Genomic DNA, 27,927 nt, shown 5'->3' with positions numbered 1-27,927 from the left:
AACAACAACAACAAATTCTGGTTTCTCATTTATCCCTCACAGCCCTGTGAGGGGTATACCATTGCTGCATCTTATTTATGAGACCATGAAGGTTTAGAGGTTGAGATCTCTGGGATCTACAAGGAGTGCATTATGGAGAAAGACAAGGGACGGGAGGTGGTGGGGGTGAGGTTCTAGTTATTTGATGCAGGTCTTTGAAAACAGCTGAAGTATTTTAACTCTATTCCAGGGTTTCTCAGTCTTGACACTATTAACATTTGGAACTGGATAATTCTTAGTTGTAGGGGGTGCTACTGTGTACCTTGTAAGATGTTGAGCAGCATCCCTGGTCTGTACCTGCTAGATACCAAGGGTGCACACATACACAAACACACACCAGTGATGACAGCCAAAAATGTCTGCAGACATTGCCAAATGCTCCCTGGGGTGGAGGACAAATTTAGCCCCAAATGAGAACTGCTCTATCCTGAAAGTCATAGGGACCCATGGTAGTGTCTGAGCAGGAGAATGACATTTTAAGACTGACCATCTCTATCCAAGTCTGGGCTGTATCCTCACTTTTACAAACATCCACCAGTGGCTAAGTCTTCATACCTTTGTGTTCTGGAGAATAAAAATAGCCATTAGAATAGAATATGGGAGAGAACATGTCACTGGTCATATCCCTTCTTCCAATTACTCTTGAGTTAGATCTTTCTTTGTTGCTTCCACCAGCACCACTAGCAGTTGCCATCAAGTTGACCCTGACTCATGGTGACCCCATGGGCTCTATAGGGTTTTCAATGCCCAAGTTTTTGGAAGTAGATAACCAGGACTGTCTTCTGAGATGCCTCTTCGTAGATTTGAATCTCCACCCTTCTGGTGAGCAGCCAAATGTGTTAACTCTTTGCACCACCCAAGGGCTCCAATGCTTTCACAGCCCATTCTAATTCCCCTCTAAAAATAAAAAAGAAAGAAAACAATTGCTGTCAAATCAATTCCAACTTTTGGTGGCCCCATGTGACAGAGCAGGACTGCTCCGTAGGGTTTTCTTGGCTCTAATCGTAACAGAAGTAGATCACCAGGCATTTCTCCCATGGCAGTGCTGAGAGGGTTCGAACCTCCAGCCTTTAGGATAGTAGTTAAGTGAAAACCACTTGCGCCATCCAAGGATCTTAATTTTCTTCTGAGTCCAAAATGTCTCCTAAAGTAGAATTTGTAAACGGATTTAGGATGAAGCCTTCGGTTCAAGAACTCAGTCAACAATATTTATTGAGTGCCTACTAACAGCCAACCATGATGCTAGGCCTTGTGAACATCGGTTAGTAAGAGGGACAAACCTTGTGGAGGTGGGAGTCAACAATTAAATTAATTTGTCATTACATCCTGCTGTAAAACAATTAGCATAGTATGCTTATGAAATACCTCAAGGTGGAGGGGTGAAGGTACAGTTGGCAAAAAAATATAGTAGAACTTGAGCATTATTTGCATAAAAACACAGTAATTAAATGATTGCAGTGGTACAACATGTGTCGTATCTAGCGCTGCCAAACAGAAATCCCACAAGCATTTGGCTTTAACAAACAAAAATTTATTCTCTCATAGCCTTGGAGGTTAGAAGTATGAATTCAGGGCACCAGCTCCAGGGGGAAGGCTTTCTCTCTCTGTTAACTCTTGGGGAAGGTCCTTGTCAATCTTTCCCTGGCTCTAGGAACTTCTCAGCAAAGTGACCCCAGGTCCAAAGGGTACACTCTTCTTTCTTGGTGATATGAGGTCCCTCTCTCCCTGCTAGCTTCTCTTTCCTTTTATTTCTTAAGATAAAAGGTGACACAGGCCACACCACAGGGAAATTCCCCGTATATTGGATCAAGGCTGTGACCTCAGTAAGAGCGTTGCATCCCACCCAAATCCTTTTTCAACATAACCTAATCTTGCCTCATTAACCACAGGCAGATATTGGGATTTACGACACATAGGAAAATCACATCAGATCATAAAATAAAGGACAATCACACAATATGAAATATGGGCATCATATTTTGGGGGGAACACAATTCAATCCATGACAACATGCTTTTAAAAAATAGGGTGGAGTGATTTGGGAGTAACTAGCAGAGGACCAATCCTCTCCAAGTTGTCTTTCCCAGCATAGTAGACTATATGATTGTCTGATTCAAAATGGCCAATACCAGTCCATTTCAGCTCACTACTGCCTAGGATATCAATGTCTATGGCATGTTCTGTTTCACTTTTGATGATTTTCAATTTTCCTAGATTCATATTTCATACAACTTGATGAGGAATTGTGTTGCGTTCATCTTCCAAAAGAACATTTCACAATCTATCCTGAAGTACAACACTGTCAGTGATAGGATAATATCCATAGGCCTACAAGGAAGACCAGTGAATATGACTATTTTTCAGATTTCTGCACCAACCACTAAGGCCAAAGATGAAGAAATAGAAGATTTTTATCAGCTGCTGCAGTCTGAAATGGACCAAACGTGCAATCTGGATACATTGATAATGACTGGTGATTGGAATAGGAAAGTTGGAAACAAAGACGAAGGATCAGTAAGTAGTTGGAAAATATGGCCTTGGTGATAGAAACAATGCCGGAGATCAAATGATAGAATTTTGCAAGACTAAGACTTCTTCATTGCAAGTACCTTCTTTCACCAAAGTAAAAGACAACAATACACATGGACCTCACCAGACGGAACGCACAGGAATCAAATTGCCTACATCTGTGGAAAGAGACGATGGAAAAGCTCAATATCATCAGTCAGAACAAGGCCAGGGGCTGACTGTGGAAGAGACCATCAATTACTCATATGCAAGTTCAAGCTGAAACTGAAGAAAATCAGAGCAAGTCCATGACAGGCAAAATATGACCTGACCAAAGGCCAGACAAGTTGTGGAATGACATCCAGGACATCATACATGAAGAAAGCGAGAGATCATTGAAAAGACAGGAAAGAAAAAGACCAAGATGGATGTCAGAGGAGACTCTGAAACTTGCTCACGAATGTCGAGCAGCTAAAGCAAAAGGGAAAAATGATGAAGTAAAAGAAGTGAGCAGAAGATTTCAAAGGGCGGCTCGAGACAAAGTAAAGTGTTATTTATGACATCTGCAAAGACCTGGAGATAGAAAACCAAAAGGGAATAACGTGCTAGGCATTTCTCAAGCTGAAAGAACTGAGGAAAAATTGAAGCCTTGAGTTAAAATAGTGAAAGATTCTATGGGGATAATGTTAATTGATGCAGGAAGCCTCAAATGAAGATAGAAGGCATACACAGAGTCATTATACCAAAAAGAATTAGTCGATGTTCAACCATTTCAAGAGGTGGCATACGATCAGGAACCGATACTACTGAAGGAAGAAGTACAAGCTGCACTGAAGACACTGGCAAAAAACAAGGCTTCAGAAATTGACGGAGTATCAGTTCAGATGTTTCAACAAATGAATGCAGCTCCATATACGCTCACTAGTCTATGTCAAGAAATATGGATGACAATTTGCTGGTCAACTGACTGGAAGAAATCCTTATTAATGCTATTCCCAAGAAAGGTGATCCAACTGAACAGGAAAATTATAGAACAATATCATTAATATCACACACAAGCAAAATTTTGCTGAAGGTCATTCAAAAGCGGCTGTGGCAGTGTATCGACAGGGAACTGCCAGAAAGTCAGGCTGGTTGCAGAAGAGGATGTGGAACCAGGGATATCATTGCTATTGTCAGATGGATCCTGGCTGAAAGCAAAAAATACCAGAAGGATGTTCACCTATGGTTTATTGACTATGCAAAGGCATTCAACTCTGTGGATCATAACAAATAATGGATAAGATTGAGAAGAATGGGAATTGCAGAAGACTTAATTGTGCTCATGAGGAAACTTTACATAGATCAAGAGGCAGTTGTTCAGAGAGAACGAGAGGATACTAATTGGTTTAAAGTCAGGAAAGCTGTGCGTCAAGATTGTATCCTTTCACCATACCTATTCAATCTGTATGCTAAGCAAATAATCTGAGAGGCTGGACTATATGAAAAAGAATGAGGCATCAGGATTGGAGGAAGACTCATTAAGAATCTGCGTTATGAAGATGACACAACCTTGCTTACTGGAAGTGAAGAGGACTTGAAGCACTTACTAATGAAGATCAGAGACCACAGCCTTCAGTAGGGATTGTACCTCAACAAAAAGAAAACAAGAATCCTCACAACTGAACCAATAAGCAAGATCACGATAAATGGAGAAAAGGTTGAAGTTGTCAAGGATTTCATTTTACTTGGATCCACAATCAACAGCCTTGGAAGCAGCAGTCAAGAAATTAAATGATCCATTGCACTGGGAAAATCTGCTGCAACGGATCTCTTTAAAGTGTTGAAAAGCAGAGATGTCACCTTGAAGACTAAGATGTGCCGGACCCAAGCCATGGTATTTTCAATCACATCATAGGCATGTGAAAGCTGGACAATGAATAAGGAAAACTAAAGAAGAATTGACGCCTTTGAATTGTGGCACTGGCAAAGAATATTGAATATACCATGGACTGCCAAAAGAACACACAAATCCGTCTTGGAAGAAGTGCAACCAGAATGCTCCTTAGGAGCAAGGATGGCGAGACCGCATCTTTCATACTTTGGACATGTTGTCAGGAGGGATCAGTCTCTGGAGAAGGACATCATGCTTGGCAAATTACCGGGTCAGCGGAAAAGAGGAAGACCCTTGATGAGGTGTATTGACACAGTGGCTGCAACAACAATGACTCAATGGTACCTAACAACAACAGCAGAGGACACCAACACATTAGGGGTTTAGATAATCCTTCTGTAGGAATGGGTGTTAACGTAGATAGTAATATAGAAGGAGAAATAATGCTTAAGTTGTCTACACATCAGAGCACATAAATTGCCTCCATATGTGCTACCTCATTTATGTGAACCCAGAAGGTTCTAGAACATATTTGTGTTACATAATGGAGAATATTTATTGTGCCTTCCTTGGTGCCTAGAACTGCGCTAAGCATCTTAGCTGCATCCATAATCATTGAAAGAGTCCTGATGGTATAGTGGTTAAACTCTCTGCTGGTAACCGAAAAGTCAGCAGGTGATTTCAACACACCTGCGGCTCCACGGGGGATAAGACTTGGTGTTAGGCTCCTATAAAGATTGATGTTGTTGTTGTTATGTGCCATCCTGTAGGTTCTGACTCATAGCGACCCTATGCACAACAGAACGAAACACTGCCCGGTCTTGCACCATCCGCACAGTCATTGGTACGCTTGGGCTTATAGTTTCAGCCACTGTGTCGATTCATCTCTTTGCTGCACTGAAGATATTGGTGAAAAAGAAGCCTCCAGGAATTGACAGAATGCTAACTGAGATGTTTTAACAAACAGATGCAGCGCTGGGAGTGCTACTAGTTTATGCCCAAAAATTTGCAAGACGGCTAGCTGGCCAGCCAACTGGAAGAGATCCATATTTGTGCCTATTCCAAAGACAGGTGATCCGACAGAATTTGGAAATAATCAAACGATATCATGAATATTTCACACAAATAAAATTTTGCTGAAGATCATTCAAAAGGGATTGCAGTAGTACTTCTACAGGGAACTGCCAGAAATTCAAGCTGGATTCAGAAGAGGATGTGCAATGAGGGATATCATTGCTGAACTCAAAGGATCTTGGCTGAAACCAGAGAACACCAGAAAGATGTTTACCTATGTTTTATTCACTGTGCAAAGGCATTTGACTATGTGGATCATAACAAATTGTGGATAACATTTTGAAGAATGGGCATTCCAGAACACTTAATTGTGCTCCTGAGGAATCTGTACACAGATCAAGAGATAGTTGTTCTAACAGAATCAAAGGGATACCGCATGGTTTAAAGTCAGGAAAGGTGTGGGTCAGGGTTGTATCTTTCACCATACCTATTCAATCTGTATGCTGAGCAAATAACCCCAGAAGCTGGACTATACAACGTGGCATCAGGATTGGTGGAAGTCTCATTAACAAGCTGTGATATGCAGATAACACAACCTTGCTTGCTGAAATAGAAGAAGACTTGAAGCACTTACTGATGAAGATCAAAGACTACAGCTTTTAGTATGGATTTCACCTCAACATAAAGAAAACATAAGTCTTCTCAACTGGACCAATAAGCAACATCATGGTAAATGGAGAAAAGATTCAATTTGTCAAGGATTTCATTTTACTCAGATCCTCAATCAAGCCACGGAAACAGTAGTCAAGATATCAAAAGGCATATTGTATGGGGTAAATCTGCTGCAAGAGACTTCTTTGAAGTGTGGAAAAGCAATGATGTGACTTTGAGGACTAAGGTGCACCGGACCCAAGTCATGGTATTTTCAATCCCATCATATGCACGTGAAAGCTGGACAATGAGGAAGAGCGAAAAAGAATTGATGCCTTTGAATTGTGGTGTTGTGAAGAATATTGAATAAACCGTGGACTGCCAGAAGATCTGGACATGGCACTCCTTACTGGCTTCTCTGGCTTGAAAATGATCTTTCCTACACTTGAATTTCTTCATTAAGTGCATGAGTGGAAGGTAGCATTCACAATGTGGAAGCTGTCCAGCCATGGACGTTGTAGTAGACATCTGTGGCTTGGACGGCCCAGCATCCCACCTGTCTTCCTTCTTTTAGAGAGACACTCAGCTTTTTCCTTTGCAGAACAAGCTCCTGTCTGTTTCATGTGGGCTGGATAGGCACATCGACTCGGAATTTTATGGTGTTTGGCCCACCGTCTCTTAAGTTGTATGACCACCTGACTCCAGAAATGCCAATGGGATTCCTTCTCGTGGGAAATTGAATCTTGATACAAAGAAGGAAACCATGTGGAGTCAATCTATTGCAAGAGCAGCACTTTAGAGGGTCATTCCAATAGTCCAATAGTCTCTTAATTCTGGGAGTAATATTGGTTCCTCTCCATTTCCAAGGCCTGATTATTTGAAATTTTCAATTTTTTAAGCTGCCCAGGGTCCTTCCAGTTATTTCTATGCTACTTAAGTTTACCAGAGTCAAATGAAGAATTTATCACATGGACAGAACGAAATGTTTCATTTCAAGAATTTGCCAGCCATTGTGATTTTTATCATGAGCAATTTCAGTACAAGGACATTGCAATGCAAGCCCATACCGTCTTTCCATTATTGCAGAATCAGAAGCAAACCCCATGAGTTATTTCATTCACTTTTATTTTCTTCTCACAGTTATAAAATCTACAGACACTTGTGAATTTATCTCTTCTTTCTCATCGTCACCCAGGGATCTCATCCACAAGCTCGTCACACCTTTGCCTGGATCATTACGTGATTTGACCATCATCCTTCCCACTGACCACGTTTCAAATTAATATCTTTCCGTCAGCACAGGTCTCACCATTGGTGTCCCTGTATGGCCAGGCTTTTGATGAGAAATCAATAGGGTACATTTATCAAGTCAGGAGCTGGTGTGCACTTTATGTTTATGAAAGAAAAATGAGTGAATTTGCTGTGTTAAGAGGAAATTATTACACCTTGCATTTAACCCCTTTCATCTCCTTTCACATAAAAAAGAAGAGAAGGGTCTTCCTTCTCCCCCTATCAAGTCGGTCATTCAGGGGTTGCTATTCTTCCTAAGAGGCTGGGACCATTGGCTTCCAGGACAGGACCCTGGGAGGAAGAGTTAACCTATGCACAGCGTGCAAAATAGAAAAGGAAGGTGTTGGAATTAAATCAGGCCAACTAGAAAGCTTATCATAGAAAGACGGACCCACATTCACTAGATTTCACTATGGAATAAAAAAAAAATGCTTTTTCATGAGCCAACTAACATTTCTGAAGCGCTGCTTCAGGAGATAGTCTGCTGACTGCAAAGACCTTCTAGCTTGTGGCCTTGAATGGGGCTGGGAGTTAGCACTTCATCTATATACATAAAAGCTTTCCTACTTCCCAAGAGCAACAGTTATTCAAAAACAGGAATGGAGGGTCTCCTCTCCTTCTATTCAAGGAAAAGAGAAAATTATTACCAAACAGAAAACTTTGCATCTCAGTTCACCTGCACGAAATGACCAAAGAAAGAAGACTCAACTCACCTTTAATCTCCAATGATATGATGTGTTTCTGATCGTTAAACCGACCCCCGTGCTGAATAGAACAACAGTACAGGCCACTGTCTGCCTTGACTGCGTTCTCTATAGTCAAAGACACATTCCTTGCCGAAAGGGGTCCCTTTAGCTTATAACGGTAGTCCTTCTGAAAGGTGACATGGGATTCATTAGTCCAGATAATTCCTTCCGTGCACCAACGAACAGGACAAGTCCCTCGGCCCCAACACATGGACGTGAGCACTCCTGAGTACGTGCAGGGTAGGGTGACAGGCTGACCCACGACTCCACACACTTGTACATAAGAAATTGGAGCGTCTGCAAATAAACGGAAGAGAAACAGAGAATGAGGGCTCAGTATTGCTTAAACAACGTTTTTTTTTTTCTTTTTTCCACTTTGTTATTTATTTCTTTCCATGTTTCCTTTGTATATTTTATTTGGTTTGTAATCATGTGACTTTATAGCTTGAATTTTAAAAATGAATAATTACAAGCATTTTTCTACTTTAAAAAAGAAGTACCCACTGAAATGTAAAATTATCCAGAATGAACTCTCCAGTAGCTAATACAGTGACCTGAAATAAAAGTACAGCTGCAATGCCAATTTACAAATTCTAAGAAAAAGAGAAACTCAACTCACCCGGTGAGAAGACTTTTATTGGAATAGATTTTTTTTTCTTTCATTTGAAAATGAGTGGTTTAGTTTACCCCAAATATGATAAAACCAATGAAGAAACATGTTAAGCCCTGCAAGAGCCAGATGTTTCATTTCTGTGAATTACAAATACCATCCCGGTGGAGCACTTATTGATGAAGGTCAAAGACGACAGCCTTCAGTGTGGATTACACCTCAACATAAACAAAACAAAAATCCTCACAACTGGACCAATAAGCAACATCATGATACATGGAGAAAATATTGAAGCTTTCAAGGATTTTGTTTTACTTGGATCCACCATCAACGCCCATGGAAGCAGTAGTCAAGAAATCAAACGATGCATTGCATTGGGCAAATCCACTAGAAAAGACCTCTGAAAAGCAAAGAGGTCACTTTGAGGACAAAGGTGAGCCCCACCGAAGCCATGGTTTTTTCAGTCACTTCATATGCATGCTGGACAATGAAAGAGGAAGACCAAAGAAGAAATGACACCTTCCAATTATGGGGATGGGGAAGACAATTGAATGTACCATGGACTGCCAGATGAAAGAACAAATCTATCTTGGGAAACGTACAGCCAGAATGCTCCTTAGAAGGAAGGATAGGAAGACTTCTTCTCAAGTACTTTGGACATGGTATCAGGAGGGACCAGTCCCTGGAGAAGGGCATCATGCTTGGTAAAGTAGAGGGTCAGTGAAAAAAAGGAAAATCCTCTAGGAGATGGATTGACACAGTGGCTACAACAATGGGCTCAAACATAACAAAGATTGTGACGATGGCGCAGGCCCAGGAAGTGTTTGGTTCTGTTGTACATAGTGTTGAGTCAGAACCCACTCAACTGCACCTAACAAAAACGGTAGCTCTATGTTCTAATTTTTGAGGAATTGCCAACTGTTTTCCACAGTGGCTGTACCATTTTGCATTCTCACTAGCAATGGACGAGGCTTCCAATTTTCCTACATCCTTACCAACATCCAACATTTCTTGTGCTATTCAGAGCCCAGGATCCATGTCCCTGTATCTTTTGCCCTCAGTGTTAGCACTGCCAACAAGTCAATTAGAGAAAATTAGAGTGGTAGCTGTTTTCCTAATGCAGACATCTGCTTACTGCAGTGAACCTGGCTCCCACATGCACAGAGAACAGGCCATGGGATCACTTTCGGTTGGTAACGGTTGGTAAATATTACTGGACACCTTTGACCTCGCTGGACATGAACCGTTAAGTGTAATGGGTGGAGAGCAGAGACTGATCTATGGAAAACGCACCTATGGCTAGCACTGACATTGCGCCCCTGTCCACACCTCTGGCACTCATTTTTCCACTACTTTACCATGGTAAACGCCCCTCCAAAAAAAACAAAAACCCATCGCTATCAAGTCACTTCTGACTCACACCGACCCTATAGAGACCCAAGTCAACTGGTTAATCTTGCACTTAACACGTTATGTCATTGCATGAAAATTACAACTGCACCTTCCTGGCCTTCACTGATGCAAACAGGTCTATGATGTGCTCAAAGTCATTTTGTTCCCCCACCAAAAAAAAAAAAAAAAAAAAAACACCTGCGTCCCAGATCCTTATCATTGTTGTTAGTTGCCGTCAAGTGGATTCTGACTCTTGGTGACCCTATGTGTACAGGGTAAAACTGCTCCATAGGGTTTTCAAGGTCATGACCTTTTGGGAGCAGATTGCCAGGCCTTTCTTCCATAGCACCTCTGAATGGGTTCAAACTGTCCACCTTTTAGCTAGTAGTTGAGCGCTTAACCATTTGCACCACCCAGAGACTGCTCCTAGAATCTTACCTTTACGAATCTCCCCCAGGTTACTGACATTCAAGGCGTTCGCTCAACTCTTCATCTTGGGTTGCTCCTGGGTGTTGGGCATATTCCAGATTGGACCCATAGCCACCTTCATGGCCTACCTCTTCACTGTCATCAACAGCCTACAGGGAGCCTTCATTTTCCTCATCCACTGTCTGCTCAGCCGCCAGGTTTGTGGCTGCTGCCCCTTCCCGTCTCCCGCTCCCCATCCCGCCTGTCTGTGGGACCGGCATGTACAGACACATGTTCCTGCACCTGGGAGTGATTCATCTCACCACCAGGCATCTCCGTCTGCAGGTGCGAGAAGAATACAGGAGGTGGATCACCAGGAAGACTAAGCCCAGCTCTGAGTCCCAGACCTCAGGGATCTTATTGTCGTCCAACCCCTCCACTTCCAAAATGGTGAGAGGCTGTGCGTTTGGGCCAGGTCCTGGTCAGATGGAGCGCCTCAGTTGTTGTTATCGTGCCGTCTTCCCTCTGTGTGTGACTGTTTCCCTGTCTATTCCCCCCTTTTATAAGATACCACTCAGAAGGGGTTTAAAGGTCCTTGGGTGGTATAGGGAGCCCCGGAGCACAGTGGTTAAAGTGCTCTGCTGTTAACTGAAACGTCAGCTGTTTGAACCCACCAGCTGCTCCTGAGGAGAAATATGTGGCAGTCTGCTTCCGTAAACATTGCAGCCTTGGAAAATCCTATGGGGCAGTTCTACTCTGTCCTATGGGGTTGCTATGAGTCAGAATCAATTCAGAGGCAACGGGTTTGGTTTTTTGGTTTTATCTTTTTGGGTGGATTGACACAGTGGCTACAACCATGGGCTCGAACATAGCAACAATTGTGAGAAAGGCACAGGGTCGGGCAGTGTTTCCTTCTGTTGTACATGGGGTCGCTAAGAGTCAGAACTGACTCGATGGCACCTAACAACAATCTCTATGGGAGCAGATCGACAGGGCTTTTCTCTTGTGGAACTGTGGTGGGTTCACACCATTGACCTTTCAGTTAGCAGCCAAGAGCTTAACCACGGTGCAACCACAGCTCCTTAAATACTGCTTAGCACTCGTACTAAATAAATACCACCACAGGTTGAGTACTTACTGAGAGCTAAGCTTACCACGTTCGTTGTCTCGGAATTGTGGAGCCAGAAGGCCTGGGTTCAAACAGCAGCTCTCTCCCTTACAAGTTGCGCAAAGTTGTGTAAGTTATTTAAACATGAAAGGATTATTTTCAAATAAAAAGATAAAATCATAACTCATGCTGATATAGAACGGATGTGTGTTAAAGATTTTCTTCTACTCATTAATCAGTGAGAGTATGTAGTGAGCTGGAGGTCTTCAGGGCTGAGCAAGGAAAAGGATATGACCACAAGGTGGCGGTAGTGCACAATAAGCTTGATTTGGACGTTGCGTTTTTTGACAGGTTTGGAAACCCTGGTGGCGTAGTGGTTAAGTGCTATGGCTGCTAACCAAAAGGTCGGCAGTTCGAATCCACCAGGCGCTCCTTGGAAACTCTATGGCGCAGTTCTACTCTGTTCTATAGGGTCACTATCAGTCGGAATCGACTCGATGGCGCTGGGTTTTGACAGGTTTGGAAACCCTGGTGGCGTAGTGGTTAAGTGCTACGGCTGCTAACCAAAAGGTCTGCAATCCGAATCCACCAGGTGCTCCTTGGAAACTCTATGGGACAGTCTGCTCTGTCTTGCAGGGTCGCTATGAGTTGGAATCGACTTGATAGCAACGGCTTCGGATTTTGTTTTTTTGACAGCTTTAGGTCCCTGGGTGGCACAAATGGTTCGTGTTCAACTATTAACCCAAAGGTTGGCAATTTGAGCCCATTCAGGGGCACTGCGGAAGAGAGTCCTGGTGACCTGCTCTTGTGAAGAGTACAGCCAAGAACACCTTACGGAGCTCAGTCCTACTCTGTAACACATGGGCTTGCCATGAGTCGGGACAGACCCGAGGGCAACGGGCTTGGGTTTTGGTTTGGTTGACAGGTTTGCACGCGGGGGAAGTCCCTCACAGCGTAAGATCTTCGAAAGACAAGGGAGCTCCTGGGCGAGAGAGGAACAGAAGAGGGGGCTCACGTGTGTGGGTGATGCCCCTCGGTGTCAAGGTGGGGAGTCTCTGGGTTAGAGAGCTCCGAAGGGCAGCAGCAACTTGGGGTCTTTCATAGCCCTGAGGTTTATCTTATCTAGGGCTAGCAGGTGTTGGGTAGTTTTGCAAAGCAGGGAGGCTCCACGTGGCTAAAAATACGCTTATTTGGGGGCTATTTTTAAAGCAATTGGATGTGTAAAGATGTGAGTTTGAGGCTTGTGGGGTTTTGAGCTGATGAGTCCCAGCCTGCTGGGAAGAAGTAAACACGATAGGGCCCATATGGAGAGGCCATCATCTGTGGCTCGTTTATATAACAGGGAATTAGGCAGAGGTTATAACTTGAGATTTCAAAAGAAAATCTCAAGAACCTGTATCTATGTTGTCTTTTTTGATGGGTGCTGTCGATTTTCCACTCAGAGCGACCCCATGTGTCAAAGCAGAACTGCCCCATGGGATTTTCTTTCTTTCTTTCTTTCTTTTTTTAAATTTTTATCGTGCTTTAAGTAAAAGTTTACAAGTCAAGCCAGTCTCTCACACAAAAATTTATATACACCTTGCTATATACTCTTGTTACTCTCCCCCTAATGAGACAGCCTGCTCCTTCCCTCCACTCTCTCTTTTCATGTCCATTCCACCACCTTCTAACCCCTCCGCCCTCTCATCTCCCCTCCAGATAGAAGATGCCAACAGAGTCTCAAGTGTCTACTTGGTCCAAGAAGCTCACTCTTCACCAGCATCTTGTTCTATCCCATTGTCCAGTCCAATCCCCATCTGAAGAGATGGCTCCGGGAATGCTTCCTGTCCTGGGCTAACGGAAGGTCTGAGGGCCATGACCACCGGGGTCCTTCTAGTCTCAGTCAGACCGTTAAGTCTGATCTTATGAGAATTTGGGGTCTGCATCCCACTGCTGTCCTGCTCCCTCAGGGGTTCTCTGTTGTGTTCCCTGTCAGGGCAGTCATCGGTTGTAGCCAGGCACCATCTAGTTCTTCTGGTCTCAGGCTGATGTAGCCTCTGGTTCATGTGGCCCTCCCTGGGAATTTCTTGGTTGTGGTCTTTATGGAAGCAGATTGCCAGACCTTTCTCCCATAGCACTGCTGGGTAGGTTCAAACTATCAACCTTTTGGTTAGCAGCTGAGCAATTAACTGCTGTGTCACCAGGGCTCCTTTTCTATGTCTATAGCTATATGTTGTTGTGGGTTGCCATCAAGTTGATTCCAACTCACGGCTACCCTGTGTGTTACAGAGTGGAACCGCCCCATAGTGTTTTTTGGCTGTGATATTTATAGAAGCAGATCACCAGGCCCTTCTTCTGCAGAACTGCTGGGTGGGTTAGAACTGCCAACTTTTAGGTTAGCAGCTGAGTGCATAACTATTACATCCCCAGGGATCCTATCTATATCTGTACATCTCTATCTCCATGTTTACCTTTGTGTATCTGTGCTTCACATCTCTATCACCACCATCTCTATGTATCTATATCTATCTCTAGCTCTATCTTTATATATCTATCTCCATCTCTCTATGTATCTGTACGTATCTCTAGCTCTATCTTTATCTATATATCTATTTCCATCTCTATGTCTATCTCTCTGAGGAATATTGAAATAAATATGTGAATGGAGGCAAAGGTAGTTTTTCCATGGAATTATTTCCATTGCTATCAGTTACCTACAATTTACAGAGTTGTAAAATAGCAATAGCTCCCATTGATGGAATCAGGTAGCCCAGACACCTGGAGGGGTGTTACTGTGATGCTGGAAGCTGTGTCACTGGTATTTCAAATGCTAGCAGGATCACCCATGGTGGACAGGTTTCAGCAGAGTTTCCAGGCTGAGATGGACCAGGAAAAAGCCCTGGCAATCTACTTCTGAAAATTAGCTAGTTGAAAACCTATGGATCACAATGGAATATTGTTCTACATAGTGCTGGAAGATGAGCTCCTAGGTTGGAAAGAACTCAAAATTTGCAGTGGTGGCAACAGTGGACTAGAGGGTATCAATGATCCTGAGGATGGCTCAGGACTGGGCAATGTTTATGTTGTTGTACATGGGGTTGCCCGAGTCAGAGCCGACTCAACAGGAACTAGCAACAAATATCTTTAAAGGCTCATGCCCCTGTAGATACCACCTCTGGAGTCACGTTTATTTTAATCGCATCACGTTTATTTTAATCGCACCATGACTCTGGTGGAATTGTCTTCTCTCTCACGGGCTTAAAGTCCCTTCTTGCTTTCAAATATACTGTGGAGCAACATTTGAGGAAAGCAGGAGCCCGCAGGAGGCTGCCATGAAATCTTGTCTTTGCAGCTTTGTGTGGACATGCAGGATCTCGCCAGCCCTGGAACTTTCTGGAAAATTCACACTGCGGATGGGTGGAGATGTCTTCCCATGATTTCTTACCTGCTTTCTTGCACAAGAGTTTCTGTTCCAGGTTACTATTTTGTCTTCCATGTTCTGCAACTCTTTGAATTTCCTGAGATTTGTCGAAATAGCAGATAGCGGGTCAATGGCACGAGCAAGAACATGGGGCTACCATTTTGTCTTCTCCTATGTTCGTTAGTTCATGGTTCTGAGAGTGTGAGTCCAGCTCTTGTTGCAGTTCCTGACACAGACTAATACTACGGAAATGATTCGTCGTCTGAGTGGCTTCTTGCTGTTAGGTGCTTCTGGCTCCAACTCATAGCGACCCTAGGTGTAACGGAAGGAAATGTTGCCCTTCCTGTACCATCCTCACAATCTTGGTTACGCTTGAGCCCATTGTTGTAGCCACTGTGTCAATCCGTCTCATTGAGGGTCTTCCTCATCTGTAAAATGGGGGTAATAATACTATCTTTCTCATCATGAGGATTGAATGCAGTCATATAAAGGCTTACAATGCTCCTGCCATGCAGGAAACATGTGGCGTTTGTAAAAAGATAAAATTATAACAGAAACTAAAAAAGAACCATCATCCTGGTATTCTTTGGGAAAGGGCTGCAGAGTCAGATATTGGGGCGTCTTTAATGAGGATGGGACCATTCAGACATTCTAGCTGTCATCTCTAGGCATACTAGAAGTTTTAGTTAACTTTGGAGGCATTAATTTCTCTTCGGAGCCCCCAGGTGGTGCAAAGAGTTAATGGGCTCGACGGCTAACCAAAAAGTTAGAGGTTGAAGTCATCCAGAGAAGCTTCAGAAGAAAACCCTTCTGAAAAATCAGCCATTGACAACCCTGTGGGGCACAGTTCTACTCTGACACACATGGGGTCACCAGGAGTTGTAGGTGACTTGACAGCATCTGTTTTGGTGTGGTACTTTATTTTCAGCTTTTCTCCATATTATCTCCCCCAATTAGGAGACTCTGGAGCAGCCATCAGGGTTTGTACAGAAAAAGGACACCAAAGACACTGTGTGTACCCAACCACAGCCGCCAGCTGACCTTGCTGCTGTTCCTTGGCTAAAGACAGATGAATGATCTGCTGATCGATGGAGCCCCTTCTGGTCACGTGTGGACTGGACACATGCCACCATGTACATCTCTTCCCTGTGATGTGTTGACTCCTTCCCTTATTTTGGACTCTAGCTCCCTAGAAAGAATGGGACACATGGAGAATTCTTAAAACCAGCATCCTGTAGCAGATCATGAGCCATTACCTGCTCAAGGGATGGTTTTGTTTTTGTTGATGTTTTGTTTTTGGTATCTCATTTTTTTATTGTTGTTCAAAGTATAAACAGTAAAACAAAACATATGCCAACTCAACAATTTCTATAAGTACAATTCGGTGATATTGGTTACATTCTTCCAACTGTACAACCATTGTCACCCCCCTCTATGAAATTGTTCCTCCTCAATTAACATAAACTCACTGCCACCTCAGCTTCCTACCTGACCTTTCCAGTTGCTGTGGTCAACTTGATCCCACAGACATAATTCTTCCAAAGAGCACAATGTTCGAGGCAGACATTATTTACTAAATAAGCTAAGTTAGTTTTTTGATTTAAAGAGGACTTCAGGAGATATTTTTGGTTTAGGGTTTAAGGATTATTTCAGGGAAACAATTTCAGGGATTGTCCAGCCTCAAAGGCTCCAGAAAGTCTGGGTTCCATAAGAATTTGAAATTGTTCTACATTTTCCCACTGTGATGAGGATTCTTCTATAGAATCTTTGATCAAAACATTCGATTATGTTAGCAGAGCACCATCCACTTTCTTCTGGTCTCATGGCAAAGGAGGCTGTTGATGGAGGCGATTAGTCACACATGCCATTTCCTCCGTCTATTCCTGACTCTTCCTTCTCAGCTGCTTCAGGTGAATAGAGACCAATAGTTGTGTCTTGGGTGGCTTACAAGCTTTTAAGACCCCAGGCACTATGCAAGGAGCCAGGAGGTAGAACAGAAGCACTAAAAATGACATTAGGTCAATTACCTAGGATGTCCCAAGGGAATCTTTTTAATAATGTGGGAAATGGGGTTGAGTTTCTGACCCCTTGGCTAACACCTGGGTTTAGTTCACAGCACCCTCTCTTGCCTCCCCCTCTCCCCATTCCTCTCCCTGACTTGTATGGTGTTGCATTTTATGCCCCCAAAGACCTTTCATAACTCAACATTTGCATAACTCAGTATTCTCCATATGGACAAATATTAAAAGGGACGGTTGTATTCTTGGAACACGAAAATACACCATCACTCATGCTTAGGGACGCATCGTGGATGGGTAGGGTGCTTGTAGCCAGGTGACTAGCACTTTTCCCATTTTTTTTGCCTGATGACATGTTCAAACCTAAATGTAAGCCTAGGTTAAAGATAGTTTTCTTTTCTTGAGTATTTCCAGCAAAAATGCTCCAAACAACATGGCTTATCACAATGGTGGCTTGGCCTTATTTGTTTTATCACTTTCAATTTCTTGTCCAAAGTTACCGATTTTTCGGTGAGTTTCTCAGCACTGCAGTTACCAAATGCATGATGACTTGGTTATCAAAAGATTTTTTTTTAAATATTTAAAATTCTAATAACAGTAAATGTTAAAACTGAAGTCCCTGGATGGTGCAAATGGTGAACAGGCTCAGTTACTAACCAAAAGGTTGGAGGCTCCAGTCCACCCAGAGGGGCCTTGGAAGAAAGGCCTGGCAATCTTCTTCTGAAAATTCAGCCTATTTAGAGAACAGTTCTGCTCTGACACACATGGGGTCGCCATGAGTCAGAATTGACTCAGTGACAACTGGACTGGGAATCTAATATCAGGGAATAAGCAGAGAAGACTTCCTCAAAGAAACAGAATAGGATACCATAGAAGATACAGGTCTTGGGGTCAGCATATTGGAATACCCAGTCCCACAGCTACAGAACTTGTGCTGTGTGACTTTGAGCTAGTGGCTTCACATCTCTGAGCTTCAGTTTCATGATCTACTAAATAAAGCTAATAACTTAATGGGCGATCTCCATTAGTCTTCAGGAGCCACACTTCCCCCTTCTCCACCCTGAACTGTGTCCCAGAAGGCTGGTCTGGATGTACCAGAACTCCAGAAGGTGTTTGAATGGGCATGGTCAATGGAGTGTGCTGGCAAGAGATTGGAAGAAGGAAGGAAAGTGAAGTGGGGATATTTCTTTTCCCAGCTCCCTCCTCATGAGCCCCTGGGTTGGTTATTTTTCTCCACCCAAAGGCTCCTACAGTTTTCTCCAGGTCTTTGGTAACCTCGGAAACCCTGGTGGCTTAGTGGTTAAGTGCTATGGCTGCGAACCAAAGGGTCGGCAGTTTGAATCTGCCAGGCGCTCCATGGAAACTCTATGGGGCGGTTCTACCCTATACTTTAGGGTCGCTATGAGTCAGAATCGACTCAACGGCACTGGGTTTGGTTTCTTTGGTTTTGGTAACCTCCGTCTCCCTTTACCTCTCACAGGATCGACTCGACGGCACTGGGTTTGGTTTCTTTGGTTTTGGTAACCTCTGTCTCCCTTTGCCTCTCACAGGCCTGGAGGTTGTTATCAGCTCTCCACATTACTACCCCTCGGGTGCTCCATTATCCCTTGTTATTTTGCCCTAAACTTGCCTCCACCTTTGTAATAAATCCTTCAAGAAACTCGCCTCATTCCTCCATTGGAGTGTGCCTCTGTTTCCTGGCAGGACTCTGATACAATAACTGTCACTACCCCATAGAGACATAGCTCTGGTGGCACAACGGTTAAGCACTCAGCTGGAAACTGAAAGGTCACTGATTGGAACACCCCCTTGGCCAATGATTCCAGGGGAGAAAGACCTGACAATCTGCTCCTGTAAAGATCAAAGTCTGGAAAATCCTAGGGGGCATTTCTACTGTGTCACACAGGGTCACTATGAGTTGGAACCCACTCGACAGCACACAACAACACCGCACAGAGTTAATTATGCAGATTCAGTGATAGGATGCATGTGAGTGATTGGCCTGGTCCCCGGCACATAATGAACACTCAGAACTCTCATCTGTTGGTTTGTTTCTGTGATGGTTGACATGTTGCTGTGACGCTGGAAGCTACGCCACCGGTATTTCCAATACCAGCAGGGTCACCCATGGTAGACAAGTTTCAGCAGAGCTTCCAGACTAAGGCAGACTAGGAAAAAATGTTTGGCGACCTCCTTCCAAAAATCAGCCAGTGAAAGCTCTATGGATCACAACAGAACATTGTCCAGTATGGATCACAACAGAACGATGTCCAATATAGTGCCAGAAAACGAGGCCCCCAGGTTGGAAGGTCGCAACAATGGACTCAAACAAACCAATGATCACGGAGATGGCTCGGGCTCAGACAATGTTGTGTTCTGTTTTACTGGCAACGACAAATATAAATATAAATATAAATATAAAACCATTCCCATCGACTCAGCCCGGCTCCTGATGACCCCATGTCTTACAGAGTAGAGCTGTTCCATAAAGTTTTCTTGACTGTAAACTCCACAGAAGCAGATCATTAGGGTTTCTTCTGTGATGTCACTGAGTGTGTTCCAACTATTCCAAACTTTAGGTTGGCAGCTGAGCACAGACTGAGAAATAAGAAAGCCCAATATTCCTATCTTTGTTTGCTACGGGCAGGGGGAGGGTCAGGGTAAGTGTTAGTGTTAGGGTTACAGTTGGGGTTAGTGTTAAGGTTACAGTTAGAAAACTGGTCCTCAGTAATCTCTCAACGGCAGAGAGTCGATGAAAAGGGGAAGAAAAACAACATCCCCCTGAACAGACCAAGTCGTAAAAGTCAGAAATCTGGAACTGAAATGCCCGTATTTCACTTTTATTGGTTACCCTTCCCCCATCGGCTTTCCCAGTGAGCTGCGCGTGTTAATATTCATTATTTCACTCTCCAGTTTTGATGTGGTTTACCCTTTAAATTTTTTTTTTTGCAAAGAAGTACTGACTTCACGGTTGCACGCTTGGCTCCTCAACTTTAGCAGCGTTCTACCTACTGGTCCTAACCTGGCTCCATGTGACATTAAGTGACAGAACATTCCATGAGGGGGTGATGAACTGCTGCTGGTGACCACAGCTTTTCGTGTTCGTGCCACTGTGTTTTATTAGATCTTGTGCTGAACTATGGAACTTACACCCACAAATAGTGGCTCTTTTGAAACCCCTGAGACTCCTTGAGAAATAGGAAATGTGAGGCTCTGTAGTTCCTCCTCTGTTATCAGTGAGAATTTGGGGAACTACGGCTAAGACCACGGCTGCTTTCCTATGTAGTGAGCGTTAAACATCTTCCATTCTTTGATTACAGAAAAATCAGAGTCTAACTTAATTCAACTGGAGGTGGTGCTGGGCTGGTGTGAGGGTCGTCTCCCCAAAGTGGCCCATATGAATTTCTAAGGGGACATTCAAATGGGCATAGACAATATTTTTATTGTTTGAATTTGCTTTTAGAGACAAGGTTTAATTTCTTTAGAAATAAACACATTTAAAGCAGTGGTTCTCAGCCCGGGGTGAGTTTGCTCCCAGGGGATATTTGGCAATGAATGGTTAATGGGCTCAGCTGCTAAATGAAAGGATGGAGGTTCAGGTCCACCCAGAGGTACCTCAAAAGGAAGGCCTAGTGGTCTATGTCTGAAATATCAGCCACTGAAAACCCTGTGGAGCAAAGTTCCACTCGGACACATTTGGGGTAGCGGTGAGTTGAAGTCAACATGAGGGCAACTGCTTTGATTTTCTTTTTTTTTGTTGCGGGGGGAGACATTTTTAATTGTCCTGATTTGGGGTAGGGGTGCTACTGATATCTAGTATGGAGGCCAGGGATGCTGCTCAACACCGTACAATGCACAAGGCAGCCCCGCACCACAGAGCATGGTCCAGACCCATATATCCATAGTGATGAGGCTGAGAAATCCTCATTTAAAGGAAACCATGATTTTTGTTTTCCTTCAAATTAAAATGGGTCACGGCTAAAAAGATGAGAAATCAAATAAGAAAGAAGCTTTCCAGGTAAGTTCATCTACAGAAAACTCTGTATCTCCAGGAAATTCTTAACCATTGACTTGTTCTTGTTAGGTGCCATCGGGTTGATTCCCACTCGTAGGGATCCTAGGTACAAGAGAACCAACACTGCCCGGTCCTACGCCACCCTCACGATCATTGTAGTGCCTAAGCCCATGGTTGCAGCCACTGTGTGTCAATCCATCTCACTGAGGGTCTTTCTCTTCTTCACTGATCCCCTACTTGACCAAGCACGATGTCCTTCTCCAGGGACTGATCCCTTCTGACAACATGTCCAAATTATGTGACACATAGTCTCGCCATCCTTGCTTCTAAGGAGCACGCTGGCTGACCTTCTTTCAAGACAGATTTGTTTTTACTTCTGGCAGTCCATGGTACATTCAATATTCTTTTCCAACACCACAATTCAAAAACGTCAATTCTTCTTCTGTCTTCCGTATTCATCGTCAAGCTTTCACACGCATAGGAGGCAATTGAAAACACCATGGCATGGGTCAGGCGTACCTTAGTCTTCAAGGTGATACCTGTGCTTTTCAACAGTTTCAAGAGGTCTATTCGAGGCAGATTTGCCCAGTGCAATGTGTCTTTTGATTTCTTGACTGCTGCTTCCATGGGGATTGATTGTGGATCCAAATAAAATTAAATCCTGAACAACTTCAGTCTTTTCCCCATTTATCATGATGTTGCTTATCAGTCCAGTTGTGAGGATTTCTGTTTCCCTTATGTTGAGGCGTAATCCATATTGATAGCTGTGGCCTTTGATCTTCATCAGTAAGTACTTCAAGTCCTCTTCACTTTCAGCAAGCAAGGTTGTTAACGAGTCTTCCTCCAATCCTGATGCCTCATTCTTCTTCCTATAGTCCAGCTTCTTGGATTAGTTGCCCAGCATGCAGATCGAATAGGTAGGGCGAGAGGATAGAACACTGACACACAACTTTCCTGTCTTTGAACCACACAGTATCCCCTTGTTCTCTTCAAACCGCTGCCCCATGGTCTATGTACAGGTTCGTCATGAGCACAATTAAGTGTTCCGGAATTCCTATTCTTCACCATGTTTTCCATAGTTTGTTATGATCCACACAGTTGAATGCCTTTGCATAGCCGATAAACCACAGGTAAACATCCTTCTGGTATTCTCTGCTTTCAGCCAGGATCTATCTGACATCAGCAATGATATCCCTGTTTCCATGTCCTCTTCTGAGTCCAGCTTGAATTTCTGGCAGTTTCCTGTTGATGTACTGCTGCATCTGCTTTTAAATGATCTTCAGCAAAATTTTGCTTGCATGTCATATTAATGATATTGTTCTATAATTTCTGCATTCGGTTGAATCCGCTTTCTTGGGAATAGACATAAATATGGATCTCTTTCAGTCGGTGGGCCAGGTAGCTGTCTTCCAAATTTCTTGGCATAGGCTAGTGAGCACCTCCAGCGCTGCATCTGTTTGTTGAAACATCTCAGTTGGTATTCTGTCAACTCCTGGAGCCCTGTTTTTCACTAATGCCTTCAGTGCAGCTTGGATTTCTTCCTTCAGTACCACTGGTTCCTGCTCATATGGTACCTCCTGAAATGGTTGAACAGCAGCCAATTCTTTTTGGTGTAGTGACTCTGTGTATTCCTTCCATCTTCTTTTGATGCTTCCGGAGTGGTTTAATATTTTCCCCATGGAATCCTTCGCTATCACAACTCGAGACTTGAATTTTTTCTTCAGTTCTTTCAGCTTCAGAAATGTAGAGCATGTTCTTCCCTTTTGGCTTTCTAACTCCAGCTCTTTGCACATGTCATTATAATACTTCATCTTCCCGAGCCACATTTTGAAATTTTCTGTTCAGCTATTTTATGTCATCATTTCTTCCTTTCACTTTAGCTACTCGATATTCAAGAGCAACATTCAGAGTCTCTTCCAACATCCATTTTGGTCTTTTCTTCCTTTTCTTTTTAACGATCCCTTGCTTTCTTCATGTATGATGTCCTTCATGTCATTCCACAACTCATCTGGTCTTCAGTCATTAGTGTTCAATGCATGAAATCTGTTCTTGAGGTGGTCTGTAAACTCAGGTGAGATATACTCAAGAGCATACTTTGGCTCTTGTGGACTTGTTCTAATTTTCTTCAGCTTCAACTTGAACTTGCATATGAGCAATTGATGGCCTGATCTGCGGTCGGCCCCTGGCCTTGTTTTGACTGATGATATTGAGCTTTTCCATCGTCTCTTTCCACAGATGTAGTCGATTTGATTCCTGTGTGTTCCATCAGGTGAGGTTCATGTGTACAGTCACCGTTTATGTTGGTGAAAAAAAGTATTTGCCATGAAGAAGTCGTTGATCTTGCAAATTTCTATCACGTGATCTCCAGCATCACTTCTATCACCAAGGTCCCTATTTTCCAGCTACCAATCCTTCTTCGTTTCCAACTTTTGCATTCCAATCAACACTAATTATCAATGCATCCCGAATGCATGTTCGAACAATTTCAGATTGTAGAAGTTTGTTAAAAAAATTTTCAGTTTCTTCATCTCTGGCCTTAGTGGTTGGTGCGTAAATATGAATAAGACATATTTGGTTTTTAACACTTTAAAGAGATCTTTTGCAGCACATTGGCTCAATGCAATGTGTCTTTTGATTTCTTGGCTCATGCTTAGGTTAATCACTGCCTCACTCTATAACAATCTTCGTGCTTTTGAAGAAACGGTCAATAAAACTCTAAAGAGGGTGCTGCCAGAGGGAAGAAAGAGACTTGGAAAAAAAAAATGCATGGTTCTCAAATCTCACGCATGTAATGTGAAATAACTTTGTCCTCATGTCGTCTAAGTAATTGATTATGTCCTCAAAAATACAGATCCAATTTGTTCAACAAATAGTCATTGAATACCTAAGATGTACTTTCATCCAGAACAGTAAAGTCATTGTAAACATATTGAAAATTGAAAGGCAAGTGTATTAAAATTCACATTATGTTAAGTTTACATATTTTGTTTATGCCCAAACCAGATTTTATTGAAATTTTGTTCTCCTGGTTTTAATAGATGCTAACACATCAAGGGAGTCCCTGAGTGGTGAAAATGGTTAAGGGCTTGACTATTAACAGAAAAGTTGGCAGTTCAAATCCTCTGAGAGCTGCCTCAGAAGAAAGGGCTGATGACCTCCCTTCCAAAACATCAGCCATTGAAAACCCTATGGAGCAGCTCTACTCTGCACACGTGTGTTTGCTGTGAGTCGGGATCGACTCAATGGCAGCCCTTTTTTTTTTTTTTTAACTCATCAATAACATTTTCAAAATAGATTTCTGGAAAAAATTAACTATTAAAAAATACACAGAAACATGTACTTAGGGTCACACATTTTTCCTTTTGTTTCAGCCTCCATTATGACCTGATATTTTGTTCATTCTGGACTTTCTTGCATTGATTTTTATTTAAAAAAATTATATTAACATAGCAGCTATCTTGATTGTGCCCTAGTGGTGTAGTGGTGAAGAGCTACGGCTGCTACCAAAAAGTCAGCAGTTCGAATCTACCAGGTGTTCCTTGGAAAACCTATGGAGCAGTCCTACTCTGTCCTATAGCAGTCCTACTCTGTCCTATAGCAGTCCTACTCTGTCCAGAATCGACTCGATGGCACCTAACAACAGCGACAACAATCTTGATTGTGCAGGAGTCCCTGGTTAGTTAGCTTGGCTGCTAACCAAAAGGTTGGAAAATCCAGTCCACCCAGAGGCACCTTGGAGGAAAGGCCTGGCAATCTCTTTCCAAAAAATCAACCATTGAAAACTCAATGGAGCACAGTTCTTCTCTGACACACATGGGGTCACCATGAGTGATAGCAACTGTTTGTTTTTATTTTTTTTTAATCTTGATTTTTTAGGTTTTGGCGCCTCCTTAAATTTTGTGCCTGAGGCAAGTGCCTCCATCAGTTTAACCTAGTCCTGCTCCTGACTGTGAACTTTTAGCACAGATTCACAGTCTATTTTCCAGGAAATAGAATAGCATCATCAGCATCCTTTGCTTACTAACAATCTATTATCAATAATAATCTCTTAGTCATGCCTGTCTAAATGTAAAGGAAATATCATATTATGGCAGTGCCAGGTGTTCATGCCCCTACAGGAAATTTACCTTGAGAATATCCTAGAAGAGGTAATGCCCATGTATGATGGTTAATGTTATGCGTCAGCTTGGTTGGGCCATGATTCTCAGTGCTTTGGCAGTTACTGTAATGATCTAGTTTGGCAGTTATATAATGATGTAGTCATCCTCCATGATGTGATCTGATGTGATCAGCCAATCAGTTGTAAGGGGCATTTCCTCGGGGGTGTGGCCTGCATCCAATATATATATATGGATGTTCTGGCAAAGCTCACTTGCTTGTTCTGGATCCGCCATTTAGCTCATCATCATGTGACTTCTGGCTCTTGGGATTTGAGCTAGCTGCCTGCTGTATTGTCTGCCGATCTTGGGATTTGTAAGCCTCTGCAGCCTGTGAGCCAGCAACCTGCTGGCTGACTTGCAGACCTTGGGTTCATCAGCCCCTGCAGATACATGATTTAGGAGAAGCCTCCAGCCTGATGCCTGACCCACAGACTTGGGACCTGCCGGCCTCTACAACAACCTTACTTGAAGAAAAAAAATTTGTAACTGTAGAAAGACTGTCAAAAATTCCCAAATCATTAAAAATAAACCATTAGAAATATAGTAATTTGAAGTTTACTTAAGGTCTACTCATGAAAAGATTACCGTTTCTCTTACTTATTTAGTGCTGTCTTAACACAAATGACGAGTGGGTGGCTTTAAAGAACAGAAGTCTATTTTCTTATAGTTCTGGAAGCTAAAAGTTCAAATTAGGGTCTCAGCAGGGTCAACTCCTTCTGTGAGCCTCTCTCACAGTATCTGGTATCTGCTGGCAATCCTGGGCATCCCTTTGCTTGCAGACAATCCTTCCATGGCATCTGTCTTCCCCTTGGGTGTGTCTCTGTGTCTGTTCTCTTTTTATAACTCGGAAGTCATGCTACCCTGCACCAGCATGGCCTCATTAACATAACAAAAGAACACTCCTATTTCCGAACAGGGCCATATTTACAGGTACTACAAAAGCCAAACCACTTGCTGTCGATTCCAACTCATGACGACCCCATGTGTCACAGTAGAGCTGTGCTTCACAGGGTTTTCATGGCTGTGACATTTGGGAAGCAGATTGCCAGGACTTTCTTCTGAGATGCCTCCAGGTGGGTTCGAACCGCCAACCCTTCAGTTAGTAATCAAGTGCTTAACCATTTGCACAGCCCCAGCTATACAACATCAAATAAACTTGCCATTTTTCCTGTCAGTGTTAGACCTCTTGATCATCAATATTGAATTCTTGTTGTGCCAAGCTTCTGTGACCTTAATAATTTCCAACTGTGATAAAATTATTTTATGTGTAACTTGAAACCCTCAAGTTGCCTCTGCCCATGCTACAAATGGAGCTCTGGTGGGTCAATGGTTAAGTGCTCTGCTGCTAACCAAAAGACAGGTGGTTCAAACCCATCCAGTGGTTCCTCGGGAGAAAGACCTGGAGATCTGCTCCCATAAAGATTTCAACCTAGAAAACCCTATGGGGCAGCTCTGCTCTGTCACATGGGGTCGCCATGAGCTGAAATACACTCAACAGTGCCCAAAATCAACAGCATGCTATAAACATGGTTTATCAACACAGATGTCTCAATTTACGTAGCTAGCTTTTTGACGACAAGACCTCAGATTGCCTTTCTTCCTCTTCTCTCTCTCTTAGCAAAATCCCTCCTCAGGGGTTTGTGGCTGTTGCTGAAGAAGCGTCTGGTATCTGCTCAGGCATGCATTTCCCTTGCGTGTGTCCACTTTGACCTCCTCATCAGAGCTCCTCACACGCCTTCCCCAAGTATCTGCCCCACACTGCACAGTGGTCTTCACCCGTGGCCAAGTCAAGCGAAGTCCACAGAATGCCCAGGTTCATCTTGACTTGGGCTGTAAAGTCCAAAGCTTGGGGCTGCCATGGTCTTCTGGTATCCAAAGCTACTGTGCTTGATCACAGAGTTACACCTGATTTATACACACCACTGCAGAAATTAAAAGAAGTCCACGAGAGCCACAGTATGACCTTGAGTATATCCTATCTGAATTTAGGGACCATCTCAAGAATAGATTTGACACATTGAACACTAATCACAGAAGGCCAGACAAGTTGTGGGATGACATCAAGGACAGCATACATGAAGAAAGCAAGAGGTCATTAAAAAGACAGGAAAGAAAGAAAAGACCAAAACGGATGTCAGAAGAGACTCTGAAACTTACTCTTGAAGGTATAGTAGCTAAAGCGAATGGAAGAAATAATGAAGGAAAAGAGCTAAACAGAAAATTTCAAAGGGCAGCAGTCAAGGAAAGAAAGGATGTTCTGCATTGGGCAAATGTGCTGCAAAAGATCTCATTAAAGTGTTAAAAACCAAAGATGTCTTATTCAAATTTATGCACCAACCACTAAGGCCAGAGATGAAAAGACTGAAGATTTTTTTTTACAAACTTCTACAATCTGAAATTGTTCGAACATGCATTCGGGATGCATTGATAGTTACTGTTGATTGGAATGCAAAAGTTGGAAACAAAGAAGGATTGGTAGCTGGAAAATAGGGACCTTGGTGATAGAAGTGATGCTGGAGATCACATGATAGAAATTTGCAAGATTAACGACTTCTTCATGGCAAATACCTTTTTTCACCAACATAAACGGTGACTGTACACATGAACCTCACCTGATGGAACACACAGGACTCAAATCGACTACATCTGTGGAAAGAGATGATGGAAAAGCTCAATATCATCAGTCAAAACAAGG

The 27,927-nt window shown here is 43.0% G+C and overlaps 2 protein-coding genes across 2 annotated transcripts in view; both read right to left on the bottom strand.

Annotated features, from left to right (window-relative positions):
- LOC126073122 (adhesion G protein-coupled receptor E4-like) overlaps positions 1 to 10,043 on the bottom strand; it is a 58,505-nt gene extending 48,462 nt beyond the window's left edge. Inside the window, exon 1 of the mRNA XM_049879377.1 lies at positions 10,025 to 10,043. Within this exon, the coding sequence (XP_049735334.1) occupies positions 10,025 to 10,043 (19 nt within the window). The remainder of the gene's footprint in view (positions 1 to 10,024) is intronic.
- The window catches only part of ADGRE1 (adhesion G protein-coupled receptor E1), a 216,419-nt gene that overhangs the window by 128,142 nt on the left and 60,350 nt on the right, over positions 1 to 27,927 (bottom strand). The gene's annotated exons all lie outside the window — the stretch shown is intronic.

The sequence above is a fragment of the Elephas maximus genome, chromosome 3, assembly GCF_024166365.1.
Source record: "Elephas maximus indicus isolate mEleMax1 chromosome 3, mEleMax1 primary haplotype, whole genome shotgun sequence".
NCBI lineage: Eukaryota > Metazoa > Chordata > Mammalia > Proboscidea > Elephantidae > Elephas > Elephas maximus.
The sequence above is the reverse complement of the archived record's forward strand: the minus strand, read 5'-3'. Positions and strand labels throughout refer to the sequence as shown.